Source organism: Podarcis vaucheri (assembly GCF_965113315.1).
Source record: "Podarcis vaucheri genome assembly, chromosome: 17".
NCBI classification, from domain to species: Eukaryota; Metazoa; Chordata; class Lepidosauria; order Squamata; family Lacertidae; genus Podarcis; species Podarcis vaucheri.
The window spans coordinates 12,739,780-12,757,398 of NC_138755.1; the positions used below are offsets into that span (position 1 = coordinate 12,739,780).

Here is a 17,619-nt window from a genome sequence, read left to right on the forward strand (position 1 = left end):
GTTTTGGATAACTAGAACTGTCAAATAATGTTCAGGAAATTGGGGGGCAATACTGCATGTGTAGCACAGAGTGGACACTAAAACAAATGTCCCTAAAACTCATTCATTAGCAGATGATCACCCATTTTGAAGCCTGGATTTTCCATCCAGTTCATAGTGAAGATAACTCTCCATTCATGAATGTCCATTAATGTTAACTGTCCATTCATGGATGTACACGGATTGAAGAAGAGTTGCTGTTGTTGCTACTGTGAGATGCAAACCAGAGATTTCAGCTGACTCCTTCAGCAAAATCGTTTCCTAAAAGGTGCAACTGGACTTTTAATATGGAAAAGCAAAGGCAGTCAGAATACATGGGACTTGGAAGTACTGAAATTCGGCAGGATCATGTCCTGCATTTGTATCACCCAAATATATAGATATTGTGCTGGTGAAAAAAGCACAAATAATTCTGGAAAATATAGCTTAAATTATTGCTTTCAGCCTAAAAAGGAGATATATATATGGGAAAGGTAAAAGGGACCCCTGACCATTAGGTCCAGTTGCAGACGACTCTGGGGTTGCGGCGCTCATCTCGCTTTACTGGCCAAGGGAGCCGGCGTACAGCTTCCGGGTCATGTGGCCAGCATGACTAAGCCACTTCTGGCGAACCAGAGCAGCTCACGGAAACGCTGGTTACCTTCCCGCCAGAGCAGTACCTATTTATCTACTTCCACTTTGATGTGGTTTCGAACTGCTAGGTTGGCAGGAGCTGGGACCGAGCAACGGGAGCTCACCCCGTCGCGGGGATTTGACCTGCCAACCTTCTGATCGGCAAGGCCTAGGCTCTGTGGTTTAACCCACAGCGCCACCCGCGTCCATATATATATATATATGGTATGGAGTTGTCTTTCAGTCAGAAAGGAGGTATCTGTTAGCAAAGGGCTTCATTGGTATAGCATCACAGAATCACATAATTTTAGAGTTGGAAGGGACTATGAGCTTCATCTAGTCCACCCCCTGAAATGCAGAAAACTTTTGCCCAATGTGGCGCTCGAACCCACGACCCAGAGATCAAGAGTCTCATTCTCTAACAACTGAGCTATCACTTTTTAAAAATTAAAAAAAGGACTTTGGTGGCCACAGGTTTACTGATACCACATCAGTTGTCTTGCTAACGGGAGTAGCATTGTATATGTGACAGGAACTCTCTTCACAGATTCTTCTTCACAGAGTTTGTTCACGGGGAACTTCCACAAGTACAGGAAGCTGCCTGCTTCAGAAATTCTCCCTCTAATGTGTGGAGGGTGATCAGAACAGTGGCAGGGAGAAGAAATAGCATGCTTGTCCCCCTCCCCTCCCCACATGTTTAGTTTAACTCTGAAGAAGATTCTTTTTTGTTCTCTGGAACAAAAAGCATGCACAGTCTGCATCTCTTGAGGGCATCACATTCCTGTTTTGGCGATCTCACATAAAACTCATTCAATCCCAGTAAGTTCCCCAATACCATTAAAAAGGACAGTGTAGGGTAGCCGTTTCTAAATCCACCAGTTTTTGCTTTCTTTTACTTTCAGCCACCCGAATTATTAAAGTTGTTGACCCCGGGACTAAAGTAATTGAGAGCAGCTTTGAGCCCAGCATCCGAAAAGGTAAAAGTGGTTGGTTGGAAGGAGTAATATGAATAATAGCAGATATAGCCAAATAAAACTCAGAAACTTTGAGTTCGTTGAAAGGAAAAAACCCCACAATGTGTTGAAATTGTGAGGTAAAAGCGAGAGATGCCACCAAAATTTAATCTATTGAAAAAATTTGTGCTGGGTGGGCCTATCCAAATCAGAAAGAGGCCAATTAAAACAGATTAATTTAGAAGAACATCCACTGCCCATTTGAAAACAATCTGTTTTGATTTTGAGGTGGAGGCAACAACTGCTTGTTGTTGTTTAGTCGTTTAGTCGTGTCCGACTCTTCGTGACCCCATGGGCCAGAGCACGCCAGGCACTCCTGTCTTCCACTGTCTCCCGCAGTTTGGTCAGACTCATGTTTGTAGCTTCGAGAACACTATCCATTCATCTCGTCCTCTGTCGTCCCCTTCTTCTTGTGCCCTCCATCTTTCCCAACAACAACCGCTACACTCCCTTTACCTGATGGCATCTATTGGAGAACTTCCTGCTACTTTTGCAAGTGGATTGCGTGGGTTTTTTAAATTTGTCAGTACAAATAACAAATGATTATGACAATGGATTGGAATTCTCAAGCCACAATTCTCAACAAATCCACTTCCAATTTTTACCTTAGAAGAACACTGGGGGGAAAAATGTTTTAAATGCTCTAACCTTGAATTCAATGTGTGACTTTACAGACTGGCGATGAAAAAATGAAGTGAAAACTTAATAAGATCAGGGTTACTTAGGCAACCAAGTCCATGCTCATTTTGTGTTCTAAAAGGGGAATATAGAGTGGGCTTAATAATACGTTGCCGCAAGCACAGACTGGGTCATATAGAGGTATAACTTAACCGAAAATGCAAGTTCTTTATTATCGTTCTCCTTTAAGTTCTGTAATGATTGTATTTGTGGCTTGAAAGAGTAAGTCTGCTTCATCACACGGTCGCATCCATGCCATGTATTTAAAGCACTCTGATACCACTTTAACAGCCATGGCTTTTCTCCAAGAATGCTGGAAACTGTAGCTAGTTATGGGGGCTGAGAACTGTTATGAGACCCCTCGAAGATCTATGATTGTTACAAGCCTTAAATGCAGATCCCAGGATTCTAGAAGGAAGCCAAGAGCAGTGACTCACATTGAGTTATGCCAAAGGCAATGACTAACGTTCAGTAATGCCAGGCTTATAGGTTAGAAAAGCAGCTCCCCGAGTGGAGATTAAATAAGCAGAGAAAATAGTGAGTGCTAATCACGCCCTCTATGCAGCCAACTTGTCATTGGCTGCCAGACTCGTCATCCTACCGCTGGCTTCGCCCCAGGGTATGATTTGTGTTGGGCAGGCTTCTCAACGTTGCTCACAATCCCACCTCCGATGACTCAAGAACAGTCCTCTTTGGAAGCCAATTCCAGCTTTTCTTTATATGCCAACAATTGCAACATTGGCAGCCACAAAAGAACACAGAAGCATTCTTCACAGGGCCTCCCAAATGTGTGGAGAGACTAGAAGATACTTGGGTCGGGAAATGTTTCAGGAAGCCATATTCCAATCATTCATTCAAAAGGAAAGGGCTTGTCCACACCAGTTCCGAAATGTGTACATGCTGCTGTTCGCCTCCCCATTTAATTTGTGTTGTGTGCACGATGTTCTCCTCATCCAACTGGCAACCTGAAGAGGGAAAGTAAATCCAATACGAAATGCTACATGGCTGTGAACACACTGTGTAAGCAGGTTCTGGTGATGTTTCTGGGGTGCCATGTTTTCCCTCAACTTTACTTCTGTTTTGTTTCTGACAGCCAAAAGGAAAGGCTGCGGTTATAACGGGACAATACTGGTTGTTCTGCTCTGGCTCTGTATTTCAACATGTATTTTAGACACAATGCATGGAAACACAGAAGAGATTTTACAACTAGCATGAATAAGCAAATAAGCCAGTGGTGGATACAACTCAAGCATAGTTAGGCACTTTTAAGCACCACTGACTTCGCTGGAAAAGTTGAGCATGTGTTTAACTCAACAGGTCCTGGTACTTAAATGGGATTAGTTTATGCCTTTAGCTTTTTATCGGAGCTGGTCATATGTTTTCTTATGTTTTGATTACGATGTCTAGTAAAAGCATTTTAAGAACTGCAGCCATCTGATTCTCTTGAAATATTTTCTTATCATTATCACAGAAATAAAGGTAGTTGGTGGCACCACAGTTCGAAAAGAGATTGAAGGTAATGTATCATGAAAGAGGATAACTAATAGACTTTCCATAATATCCAGCTATGAAGCAAAGCATCAAGCTTCCCCCCCCCAAAAAAAAAAAAATTTAGGGCAGAAAAATCACACAGCCAGGGAGCCAAGGTCCAAGCAAAGTTTCCAGATTCTGTACTTCATTTGACCTCGAAGAGGGAAATGCTTCCTTCCCTACTTCCTTTTAATGTATGGCTGCTGCCACTTTTAATGTAATACTTCTGGGATGGCTCAGTCAAGAAAGCACAAGACTCTAAACCTCAGGGTTGTGGGTTCAAGCTCCACAGTGGGCAAAGATTCCTGAAGTGCAGAGGGTTGGATTAGATGACCTTTGTGGTCCCTTCCAGCTGCATGCTCTATGATTCTATGACATCATCAAGTGGCCAATGTGCTTCTGTTGAGTTTGCAGCCAAAATATTATAGCCACAAAACAGCAGAGGCACAAAAGCAGCAGATGGGAATCAGAAATGCCAAAACCTTGAACCAGCCTGCACAGAAATTATGAACAGATATCTCCCATGTTCCACATATTCCTATTTTTGCAGGCCTACTTAATCCATGACACATTGGATTACACAGTTGCATTTAATGTATATCAATTCACAGCAGGATCAAACACTCTACATATTTCGGGACGTGGGTGGCGCTGTGGTCTAAACCACTGAGCCTCTTGGGCTTGCCGATCAGAAGGTCGGCAGTTTAAATGCATTGCTCTGTCCCAGCTCCTGCCAACCTAGCAGTTTGAAAGCACGCCAGTGCAAGTAGATAAATAGGTACTGCTGTGGTGGGAAGGTAAATGGCGTTTCTGTGTGCTCTGGCTTCTGTCACAGTGTCCCGTTGTGCCAGAAGCAGTTCAGTCATGATGACCACATGACCTGGAAAGCTGTCTGTGGAAAAACACCGACTCCCGCGGCCTGAAAGCGAGATGAGTGCCGCAACCCCATAGTCGCCTTTGACTGGACTTAACTGTCCAGGGGTCCTTTACCTTTTTTACCTTTGCATATTCATGCTCTGGAACCCCAACCCAGTCTACAACAGTGGCCTCATATGTACCAGTCATGGCTTCCCCTAAAGAAATCTAGACCGTTAAAGGTGTAGGCTGTTAACTGTAGAAACTGTTGAGGGTATTGAGAGTTATTAGGAGACTTCTCACAGAGTTCCCTGGAAAGAGGGAAATTGTAACTCTGTGAGCAGAACAGGAGTCTCCCAACAACCCTCAGCACCCTTAACAAACTAGAGTTCCCAGTATTCTTTGGGGGAAGCCATGACTGTGAAAGTGATATAAGCAGTGGTTTTTTCCCTTAAAAAATGTTTAGGGGTACTCTCATTTTCCTACTCATATTGAAATACTGCCCCTCTTTGAGGCCAAACTTAAATTCCCAAAATGTTTAGGGGTATGCGTGCCCCTGCATCCCCCCCAAAAGCACTAGATATAAGAGTCCATTCAATAGATGGTGCATCACTCTGAAGAATTATATCCTAGTCCCAATAGCTTTAGGATTGGCTCTGACACAAATGAGTAGGAGTTAATTTTGTCCGAGGCATTTTCATTAAGCATTGTTCGCTTTGTACGTCATATTTATAATGCACCTTCCCATTTTGAAATAATGCTTTTCAGGGCCCACTATTACAAGGCTCACCAAAGTGATTGAAGGGGACCCAGAATTTAAGCTGGTCAGGGAAGGCGAGACAGTCACTAAAGTTATTCATGGAGGTGAATATGTCTCATGGACTGCACATTACTAACCAGAATGGTTTGGAAGAGGCAGTTCCCAGTTCTCTTAAACTACTGGATTTGTTCTTAGCATGTGTTATAATGATGTATTGCAACTATACGGTTTTATTATTAAACCCTTTGCCTCGCTTTCCCTTCTTCTTGGAATGTTTTCTCTCTTTTTTTCATTTTGTGCACTGAATTTTTGCTTTCTCTATTTTTTCACACCTGCCGTCTGAATTGTACCCATGAGATGGAATGTGGAAAAACTCTTTTGATTCCTTTGTATTCTAACATAAGTAGCATGTTTCTAAGAATCATGACTGAGCCTCAAGAAACTTGATGTTTTGTCATCCTAGCTGTGAACAAAAAAATGAAAACTACCTGCCAGTCTACCCAAAGGCTCAACTAAATATTTATTTATTTTTAAATAATACATTATTGTATGTTCATAGCTTGAGATGGTGAATATTTGACATGGGCATGCTTGGGAATGTAAATGACTTTCTTTGCACTCTTCTACAAGGCCCTGAGTGAGAACTTTGAATCTAACCATTTCTAACATTGACCCTCTTGCCCCAATGGCTGCGTAACGGAGACAATGGGGAAACATCGAAATAATCCAGTGAATTGACCGTCTCTAACTTTTTAAAACATCTTTATAGAGCCTAAAATTAAAAAATACACGAAAATAATTGATGGTTACCCTGTGGAAGTGACTGAAAAAGAAGTGACCGAAGAAAGAATCATTCAAGGTAAAAAAAAAACATGCGTCAAAAATACGCCCAGTTTTGAAAACAAAAGCTTTATAACGAAAAGAATATACAAAGTTTTAAAGGTTTCCTGATGGAGTCCACTTCTGATTCTGAGCCATTTGAGATAGTTACCAGAAGCAGAACAAACCTTTTCATATAATGGCCATATAATCTCAGTTCTTGAGAAAATACCTTAGGAGGAGGAGGAAATAACCCTCAATCAAGGAATTCCATTCCCACCTTAACGTTCATTGCCATCTTCTATCATTGCCATCTCATGTTCCTCTTATTTGTTATCTGTTTGCTGCATATCTGTTTGTTTGTTTGTATAAACAAAATTATATACCACTTGATTGTAATAAAACCTTAAAGTAGCTTAATGTTTTTTTTAAAAAAATACAGTTTTTTAAAAAAAAGATAGTTGAAAACTGATATTGAAAAACATTCAAAAACTAATTAAAAACAACAATAAACTAAAAACAGATGCAAGCACATCCAACTTAGATATGTCAGGAGTGGCTTGCCTAAACAAAAATGTTTAAAGTAGGTATCAGAGAGTGTTCAGTGACAATGCTTGGCAAATACCAACCTTCAAGGAGGTCACTAAAAGCTTGATTTCGTACTATTTGCAGAACAAGCATTATGCGGCACCTCTAACAGTGCCATTTCTGCAGAACGAAGAGATCCAATGAGCATGTATAGGGTAACGCTATCTTGCAAGTAAATTGGCCCCACGCTGTTAAGGACTTTATATATGAATACAGACTAGTGCTTTTTCCCCAGGAAAAAGTGCTGGCGCTCACCAACAAGCAGGGGGAGTGTCCAGCATGTGGGGGCGTGGCCTAATGCCAAGGCAGGGTGGCAAGGGTGGGTTAGCTGCTTGATGCTCCCTCGCCCACCTGCCCAACTACCAGGGCGCTGCTGCCCTGGTGAAGAGGCCTCCCCTGCCCTGCTTTGGGAAGGAGGCAGGAGGACTCCAGGACTTTCAGAGCATCGTGCCTCCTTCCCTAAGCTGGCCAAACATTTCCTGGGTTGGGGGAAGGAGGTGCGATCCTCTGACAGGATCCGAGAGCCCCTCTGCCTCCTTCCCTCCCAAAAGGTCGCTGCACTGTGTACCACCAGAAAGAAAGCACTGATAGTAATACTTTGAACTTGGCATGGTAGTAAGTCAACAAATCAGTGCAGTTCTCTGAGCAGAGATGTACTATGCGGACAGGACCTTACCCCTGGCGGCAGCCGCCTTATCCAGTGCCAGATTTACCTATAATTGTAATTTATTATTTGTACCTGCCCATTATAAGCTAAACAAGCTATAGCTTAGGGCCCCACTCTCTTGGGGGCCCCCAAAGGGGAAAAAAACTGGATGTACATTTCCAAAATATAAGATAACTTCAACCATTACTTTGATAAAATACATATTTTGTTATGTGCAAATGGCTTTAGATACCTATTAGGTCTACAAATTACCATATGGCATATATTCAACACAAAAAACAGCGACAAATTGTTGTTTGCAAAGGACAGCTGGACATATAAAAGGCCCCATTACCTTCAGTAGCTTAGGGCCTCATCAAACCTAAATCCAGCCCTGGCCTCACCCATCCTACCGTTGCATCCAGGCATCAGTTCAGGGCCTGCACAGCATCTCCTGATCCAAATGTTATTGAAAAATAGAGCTGAGTCTCTTCGGCATAGTGACAGCACCCTGCCCCCAATCTCCCTCTGCATGGCACTCTCAAATCACATCACCAAATTCAGGAAAGCTGTGTGAATGTGGTTGTGTGTATTGGTCAGATAATTGTAGCACTTCTTGCAACAAATTTCCCTGCACTTTCAAAAGCCACCCTGCTCTATGTTGTAAGCTATGTGTCTGTCAAACCGTCCACCAGTGGCGTAGCGTGGGGGGTGCAGGGGGGCCGGCCGCACCAGGCGCAACATCTGGGGGTTAGGGTTAGGGGGCGCAAATCCACAGGTTAGGGGGCGCAAATTACTTGCCTTGCCCCGGGTGCTGACAACCCACGCTACACCACTGCCGTCCACCAAACATGCCACCCTCCTGTAAGTTACGCTGAACGCACCTAAGCTTCTACTGAGACCTTATTCCACCATGACTTTTTTTATTACTCTCTGAGATCATTACTTTGAACAGGAAGATATGGTTACCTACAGCACAACAACGAAAATTTGGGAGGGTTCCCCCCTACCACGTATGCACCTAACTGGATCTTTTTCACTTCAGGTCCTGAACTGCAATACACTCGAATCACTACAGGAGGTGGGGCAGATACTGAGGAGACTCTTAAGAAATTGCTGGAAGAAGGTTAGTATTCTTTGTCAAAGGGGAAGTATGGACTGTGATCTGGCACGCTCAAGGATTTATTTTCTAAGGATAACTAATGCTCATTTTAGCAGCTCCGTAACATGAATAGCACTTATACAAGGCAGAGTCTGGAAATGACTAGATATGAACATTTGATCATGGGGATGATATGCACAAAATTAACAGGATTTCAAATGTCTAAAGAAATGAATTTTGTGAATGTCTGAAAACTCAGATACACATCCATTTAATGTTGGCAGTCACCTAAACAAGATTTCCAGCATTCGTTTGCAAATTTCTGAAGCATTTAGAAATTAGCAAAATCCATCTGGAATTGGCAGTATACAAAATTGACTTTCTAGTCTACTGTCTGGTTTCAATGGAAGGCATATCTTGGCTGTAATCTGTCTTGAATTCAATATGTACTACATTGATATTTTAATTCTTGTTCAAGTGAAACAGCCAATATGCTGCATATTATAGACCAGGAACACACTGCAACCATTTATTTCTTTTAATGAAAACAACCAGATGTTTGGCGTGAGGCTTTTCACTGCAATAGATAATTGTGTAATTATAAAGTGAGCTCGTTAAATGTGCTGCAACCACCAATTTCTCAATGTTCCGCATCATGCCATAAACATGTATTCTGTCAGAGGTGACCAAGGTGACCAAATTCATTGAAGGTGACGGTCATTTACTTGAAGATGAAGATATCAAAAGACTCCTCAAGGGAGGTTAGTGAGTGTGAAACAACTAACCTCATCGTAATGAGTGCCAAGAGCTGACAAACTGATCTTTTAAACTTTTTCAAGACTGATTCAATTAAGCCAAATTTATGGAAGGAAAACCAAGCCCAATGCATGAAATGATGAACTTTGAGCAATCTGTTTACCTCCACACATGTTGGAGTACAATAAAGCTTTATTTGTGCGAATCTGTTCAGTCTTTAAAAAGTTCCAAATGAGCAATGAAGATTTATTTGCATTATAAATATTCTGTGATCACTTTTGAATTTTAAGATATTCTTCCAAAAGTAAGTGCAACACGTGAGAAAAGTCCAAATCTTTTTGCATTGCTCATTTAAAAATGAATATTCATTGCTCACTATTTAACTGTCAAAGGCATGTACGGCATCCTTCTTTTGAAATGACTTTTGGTTCTGTGCATTAAAGCTTTGTAATTATCTTCAAGAGTACAGTGCACTCATCTTTGTACTGATGAGCATGTTGATGCAAACTCATTTCAGTTAATAATAAAAAGGTGCAGAATTCGCAGTCTGAACACCTATTGCAATAAAGTGCAGCGCTATCTTGACCTGGCGCCACTGGCCAACTTAATGCTAGCCAAAGGTGCAGAATTCGCAGTCTGAACACCTATTGCAATAATGTGCAGCGCTATCTTGACCTGGCGCTACTGGCCAACTTAATGCTAGACAACAAAGCTGTTCTCAGTGCAACTGTGGAAGTAGAAGGTACTATTACCAGATATGGCGTATAAATGTCATGCAAAATGGCTATATGGTTGGTTCAAATGAGGAATGACTGCAGTAGAATTGGGCAGTGATTCCTAGGAGTAGCATCCTAAAAACATGTGTACTACGCTACAGAGGCAACCAATTTGGTGCTGTGACAATCCCATGTGTCTGAGAGATACAAGTAACACCTTTCAATGGATGATCAACTCACAGCATGCTGTTTTGTGCCCAATCCTTGGTGTGCCCATTTGTAGGATGAGGATTTCGCCACCATATGGTTGCCAGCCAGCCAATAGCGTCTGAGCATAATGAACTGCCATACAGTATTAGTCGGGTGCACTGTATTGCCAGAAATGACATTCTGATCCTCTCTATTCTCCTTAATAATCTACTGATCACCAAGAAATAACCAGAAGAAACTGACGGGCAATTTTTAAAAAATCGAATGCTTATGTTATTAATCTGTATACCTCAATTGAATGGTTTTGCTTGTTGTGGGATATTTAAGAAGTGAAGGGAAAAAAGAATTCAAGTATCTGGACAAAGTTAACATTAACCCTGACCGCTAAATCCAAACTATATATTTTTATTCTTGCTCAAGTTAAAGTGAGACCACATCAGCTTCTGCTATGATTATCTCACAGAATTACAGACCAGCTGGCTCTACATTGGTTTACAGCTTGAAATCCTTATATAATGAAGTTAACCAGGAAAGCCTTTCTTGCAAAAAAAAAGTGCCTAAAGAACTCAGAAAGTATTTAGCAAATGCCATCTTACAGCACAAAAATCCAGCTGTGAATGTCCCACTGAATTCAATGGGCTTCACTCTCAGGGAAGTGGGATTAGGGTTCTAGCTTTAGTTTAATAAAACTATAAGAACAGGTGATAACATATTTATTTTATCTAAGGGACCTAACTGTAGAGAAAAGAAATACTGAAAAGCATCCATTTTTATGGCATTGCACAAACCAAAAAGTGACTCCAATAGTGGTTTTACAATTGTGCATTTGAGAAGAGTAGCATCTGGAAGACTGGAATCTCCCTTAAAAAAAAAATATTCTAAAGGATAAGTAGCTGTAGGTTGCAGGATGTGGATCTAACAGCAGGCAGGCAATTGAAGGCAGTAGCCTTCAAACTGTAACATAAGAATTGCCTAATCCAGTTTTCATGGAGTTGATATGGCTTATTCAAACTTATGCTGTAATTTTTTAAAAAAACAACAACAGTGCAATCCATTGTTTCTAATCTCAATTCTTTGCCATTTCCCCCAAAAAATATTCCAAGTGATAAATCATGAGTACAATTAGCTCAGTGGGAGAGGGCATGCGATGGACGCTGAAGATCTCAGACACATTCCACAGAATCTCAATTTAAAATCATCTCCAGTAACAGGGCTGAGAAATGGTCCCTGCCTGGGACCTGGGAAGCTTCTGATAGTCAGAATAGGGTCCTGGGTCGGATGGTCAAGTAGTGAGCCACAGACCACATGGAAGTAGCTAGAATCACTGCCATAAAACCTGAAATATCATAAAGTGATCCACTGAATTCTTTTTCCCCGTTCTTCTTGCAATTGTGAAGTGGCTACTAGAAACAGAACCCTTGACTCGTTTATTTGTCTTTGTCTTTATTTTTTATTTTTCTTACTTTGCTTTATTTATTCCAGCCCTTCTTTTCCTTTGACTGCCATGAGAGACCCGTATAATTCTTTGAGACTTGCCTAGACCCCCACCCACCCCACCCCCATACACAGATATAAACAAACACATGATTTGCACGCTGCAATCATGATGGCGATGGCTCCACAGACATTCTGGAGCTGTCTTTCCCCAGTTGAAACTGGAACAAAAAATATTCCATTGCCTACGGTAACACAACAAGCCCTTTGCAAGTTGTGAACCGCACTGTTAAGATTATTGCAATGTAAACTAACAACAGTGCATGCTCGTTGCACATTTGTTGAGGCAATTCTTGGCTACCAGCCACAGAACAGAGGATTTGTCACTTCTAAGAAAATATTTCGGAATTTGCTCATGTTGTACCCATCCACAGCCTCTTCAGATGTAACATTTCAAATATGGACCACTTTCCTGTTTTTAAAAAACCTACCCACTCTTAACTGGCAATTGTTTTTAATGCCTGTTGTAGCTGGATCTGAGTACACCAAAGTTACTAAAGTAATTGAGGCAGAGCCACAGATTATCGAGACAGAAATAAAGAAAATTCATCTGGAAGGTTAGTTATGCAGTAATATGGAACCACCCTCTTATCCAAACAATTGTTGTGAGTGAATTACTTGCATGGAAATCAGGACCAGACCTAAAGAATACAGAATTGTTTATTTCCACCCTATACTTTCGAACGCAGTTGCTTACGTAGCCTATTGGCATGAAATGACTTTGTTTTGTTCACCAGTTTAAAGTTGCAGTGTTCTGTATATTTACAACTTACTTGAATAATTTATTAGTCATTAACAAACAAACAAAAATCTGTTTCAATTATTCTAACCTCCATAAAGGGATGTTAAGCATTTCTCATAGTTCCTTTCCTTTTAATCTTCCAACACGACTACAATATACCTGTCATCTACTTTACTATGTATATTAAGTTGTGCTCGCTGATGTCAAGGATTTGTTCAAGACATATTGCATGATTAAGCAGAATATTAACTGCTAAAAATTTTTTTTGAACCAGGTCTTATTTGAAACTTATGCAGAATGCCTGTTCAAAAATATGCAAGTGTTTCACAAGCCTAAGCCAACTAGAAACATTGGAGCTGGTACCCAGAAAGGATGTGGGGGGAATGTGGGAACTTTCACAGTACTGTGAAGTGGGGGGGAGAAGGCTCAGCATTACGAGTGGGCAGTTGGTATTTTTGACAGCATCACCATTGATAAATTTTTATTTCTAATATCAGCCTGTTAAACTGTAGCATTCTGCCCCTACGATACTTGGATGCTACAGTGTGAAACTGCATGTACTCATCCTCCTGCCTGCAGTAACTTAAAAGCACTGGCTTCCACTTCATTGTATCTTATTTTCTTCTTCCAAATTATGGTCTCTTCCATTCGGACTGATTTACAGGTATTTAACATTGTTTGCCTCATAGCTCCGTATCTCAGCTTTCTAGGACTGTGGATAGAGAACCCAAAGCTCTGGTCAACTAGTGCCATGTACTATAGTGTGTGTTGTGTGTTGTGTGTTGTGTGTGTTTCTGAAGCAGCAGCCCCTCGTGCCAGGAGGCAGAGATCTATTTTGTTTTCATTTTTTTGAAAATTGAAAAATCCACCTGGACATGTTGGAGTGCTTCACCATGCTTAAAGTAGGTTTTTTTTGGATCTCAGTCTGTATCTATAATTGCACACAGTGGCCTACATCTCACTGAGGTGGTAAGTCTATGTTTGGGTGGTACTACGTTTGAATTAAAGGAGAGGCTGAAAATCACTGAGTGTTCCTTGGCGGAGGGAGGGCAACCCTATACCTAGAAATGTCGCATATCAGGGACAAAACTAGGCTAGAGCTCTTCTGCCTGGCATGCTGTTTTTTCCTGTGTGCAGATGATAACATGTTTTGGAGAGTACTCTGATCACTGAATCATATCTGCCATCAGAACAGCAAGTGATCTATAGAGCATGTGAAATATATTGTATCGTAAAAAGCTTTTATTATTCATCCAGTGTCTTAAACTGAAAAAGAATTCGTCAGCTTTAAATTTTTGACATTTCGGAAGATACCTACTGCGCTGTTTCAAACCTCTACAATAAATAATGCAAGACTGCAACACTGTTTTCTGTTTCTTCTTTTTAGAAGCACCTGTTAGAAAAGTACAAACATCCAGAAGAACACAAGGTATGAGGAGGAACATAACACTGTCGTATTTATTTCTTAATTATTTAGGCATTTATATTGTGTGCAATCAATTGTGTCTTTGGGGTAGTTTGCGATGGTTTGTTTTTGCTTTTGTTTTAGTGTGTATTTTGTGTTCTCCTTTTGTATTTTTCTGTTGTGAACCCCCTTGGAATCTTCAGATGAAGGGCTGTATGCAAATTTTAAAAATAGCAGCAGCAGCAGCAGCAACAACAACAACAACAACAACATATAGGAAGGGGGCATTTTGTTGTTGTTGTTGTTGTTGTTTCGTTGTTTAGTCATGTCCGACTCTTCGTGACCCCATGGACCAGAGCACGCCAGGCACTCCTGTCTTCCACTGCCTCCCGCAGTTTGGTCAAACTCATGCTGGTAGCTTCAAGAACACTGTCCAACCATCTCGTCCTCTGTCGTCCCCTTCTCCTTGTGCCCTCCATCTTTCCCAACATCAGGGTCTTTTCCAGGGAGTCTTCTCTTCTCATGAGGTGGCCAAAGTATTGGAGCCTCAGCTTCAGGATCTGTCCTTCCAGTGAGCACTCAGGGCTGATTCCCTTAAGAATGGATAGGTTTGATCTTCTTGCAGTCCATGGGACTCTCAAGAGTCTCCTCCAGCACCATAATTCAAAAGCATCAATTCTGCGGCAATCAGCCTTCTTTATGGTCCAGCTCTCACTTCCATACATCACTATTGGGAAAACCATAGCTTTTACTATACGGACCTTTGTTGGCAAGGTGATGTCTCTGCTTTTTAAGATACTGTCTAGGTTAGTCATTGCTTTTTCCCCAAGAATCAGGCGTCTTTTAATTTTGTGGCTGCTGTCACCATCTGCAGTGATCGTGGAGCCCAAGAAAGTAAAATCTCTCACTGCCTCCATTTCTTCCCCTTCTATTTGCCAGGAGGTGATGGGACCAGTGGAAGGGGGCATTAGTTTACCTTAATAACATCTGTTCTCTTTTTTGGTCCACAGGCTCACCACGGAGAAGAACAAGGCTCGTCAGACCTGCAAAAAAGCAGACTGTACAGAAAGAGAACTGAAGCTCTGAAGAAAAGCAACAAAAAAAAGTCATAAGGGAAAACATTAACCAAATCACTTGTTCCCGTTAACAATTGGGCATAGCATCCTCTACCCCATAAAAGCAGATGGGATTGCATATGGGAGGAAAGCACTTCCTAAAAGATGCATTAGCTGGTACGATCCTAAAGAGCAGGGATCAACTCAAAATGTACCCCTTTTCTATGAATCCGAACTCTATAATTTAAATGCATTCCACCTGCAAGTAAATAAGCTTTAAAGTGAGAAAATCCAAGAGTGTAAGCTATGTAAATGTATTACCTTTAGATCAGCAAAACCATGTGATTTATGTTATTAAATACTATTATGACACAGACTTTACCTTAGAAATCATAATAAACTTTAAGCAATGACATAGGATCTTCGTTTTCATCACTCCGTAAAACATTTGCTAGCGAAGCTGATAGATTCTCTCTCCTGCACTCTCCAAAGATAACTCTCTCAAAACGCGAGCGTTCAGGAATGTTCTTGGATCGATTACTGTACTGGCTATCGAAGGTCTCCAATGAAAATAAACTTACAGTATACACATTAGCTTCCATTCAGAGATGCTTGAATGAAGCAGTAGATACTACATACTTAAACACCAGCGCTACCGTTCACCTGTTCGAGGTGCAAAAGGTGGCGGACATTGTATGGATTTAAACTCCCCATATTTTCAACTGTGTACATGTGGGGATGTTGAATGTGGGTTCTACCTTTTGTATATTCTTTTGTACTATCATTTTTTGTACATATAGGAACCAGCCCGAAACCAGATTGCAAAATCTGTTTATGAATCAGGCTAATTTGATTAGAAGCAAGAGATGCTCTTTTGTTTTAAATAGTGTACTCACATACTGATGCCAAAGTATAAAATACATGCACCTTCCTTTCGTTGATATGGGCAGACTGAATTTGAAAAAAGCACTTATTTTTGGTTCAAATGTATAGAAATGGGGGGCAGAGCCTTTCCTGACTTACAGAATTCAATGGAGCTTATTCATAAGCAAGTGGGGTTAGCATTGCAGCCTCGTATGTATTTTACTGGAGAAAACAGTTGTTTATATGTACGTTCCCCATATCCCCAGTGATGCAACATTCATTTACATTTTGTACTTTCTGTAGCTGAGTACAGAGTATGAAGTGGCCCTTCATTCCAGGGATGTTAACCGAATTAGCTTTTAGGCGTGCTTATAGTTGACGCCACTTCCCTCTGGTTGAAACTAAACCTGAGAAGCAGCAAGATTGACTTGTGGTATGATGATTTGATAGCTTTGAATTTGGAAAAAGATATGCTATTGACTTCAGTGGGACTAAAACAATTTATATTTAAAAACTTTGGCTTGTCTGATTTGTGAATTTGATTCTCTTGCTGAAGTCCTCTGCTTTATGGAATGTGTATTCCTGTGGAAATAGTGAGCCCTGGTGAATTCAACAGGTCTTATTCATGAGCCATTGTACTAAGTAACCCACTTGAATCTAACAATCAAAAGAAATATATCTCCACTATAGTGTATAAGTACAGGAGACAATTGTAAGGTTTGTGGAACTTTAGCCTTTAAAAAGCCTGCTCTGAATTGTTGAATTCTAACACAATCAATGAAATGAATGCAACAAATTATTCTTGTTCAGGAAGATATATATCAACTGGTACTTGGTCCAGAAGCCATTGCATAAAGGAAGCCCTACCAATTTCCATTATTGATGTAGGCCTTGTTTGTAAATTGTCGTTTTTATAACTAGTTTATTTGCTTCTTCTCCCATACTTGTATGTCAACTATGCAAGAATCTTTGTGAAGGGAGTAACAACATTTCATCAAGGTGCCTTAATTCTGCAAAGTGTGGTTTAAAAGAATTACAGCGTGTGCCTTTATATATTTGTTTTGAAACACATATTCATTAAATAAATTTGGCTGAATTATGGGGCTTTTTGTAGTCAATATTTGATGAGCAAGAAAACATTCGTGCTTGAAAAATTGTATGTGCCAATCATTTTTGAACAGTACTCTGTGAAACCACCGAATTCCTCAGCTAGATCAATAATGACCGACACGCTTCCTTGAAACGTGGTGAGGCTCAGCAGGTCTAGATAGTGCTTTGCAAGAACTGAGTGCTGCAGAAATCCCTGAAATTCTGTGGCAGGCATGAAGTGGTTCCTTGGTATTCGAAAGGCTCTCTCAGCATTTGAAAAACATCGACATATTTTTATTCCTATTCCCGTTTAATGTATTATCCATAAGAGCATTGTAAAGCCAAGGTCCGATAGGTTTGTGGGGAGCTAGGCTCCTGTAAACCTTTGTGCACTCCTGCCAAATGCTGAATTAAGTTTGGATGATTTTGCTAAAGCCCACCCAAAATGCCAGATACCAACGTTAATTCAAAAGCAAGACTTGAGGCATATTTGCAAGTGGCCATGATTGCCCTCTTGCAATCAACCAATGACTGCTCTGTCCTGAAGGGGGCATGATGCTGTCCTGTTGTTGTTTAGCCATTTAGTCGTCTCCGACTCTTCGTGACCCCATGGACCAGAGCACGCCAGGCACTCCTGTCTTCCACT

General features: G+C 41.0%; 1 protein-coding gene across 16 annotated transcripts in view; it reads left to right on the forward strand.

The window, feature by feature from the left end:
- POSTN (periostin) overlaps window positions 1–16,980 on the forward strand; it is a 56,340-nt gene extending 39,360 nt beyond the window's left edge. Inside the window, exons 17-25 of one of the 16 annotated variants that reach the window (XM_082204720.1) lie at window positions 1,554–1,628; window positions 3,814–3,858; window positions 5,496–5,591; window positions 6,257–6,346; window positions 8,586–8,666; window positions 9,323–9,403; window positions 12,289–12,375; window positions 13,948–13,989; window positions 14,976–16,980. In XM_082204720.1, the coding sequence (XP_082060846.1) occupies window positions 1,554–1,628; window positions 3,814–3,858; window positions 5,496–5,591; window positions 6,257–6,346; window positions 8,586–8,666; window positions 9,323–9,403; window positions 12,289–12,375; window positions 13,948–13,989; window positions 14,976–15,043 (665 nt within the window). In that variant the 3' untranslated portion in view covers window positions 15,044–16,980. The remainder of the gene's footprint in view (window positions 1–1,553; window positions 1,629–3,813; window positions 3,859–5,495; window positions 5,592–6,256; window positions 6,347–8,585; window positions 8,667–9,322; window positions 9,404–12,288; window positions 12,376–13,947; window positions 13,990–14,975) is intronic. The other 15 variants (XM_082204730.1, XM_082204729.1, XM_082204731.1 and 12 more) reach the window with 15 other exon arrangements.
- The last annotated feature ends 639 nt before the right edge of the window (window positions 16,981–17,619 follow it).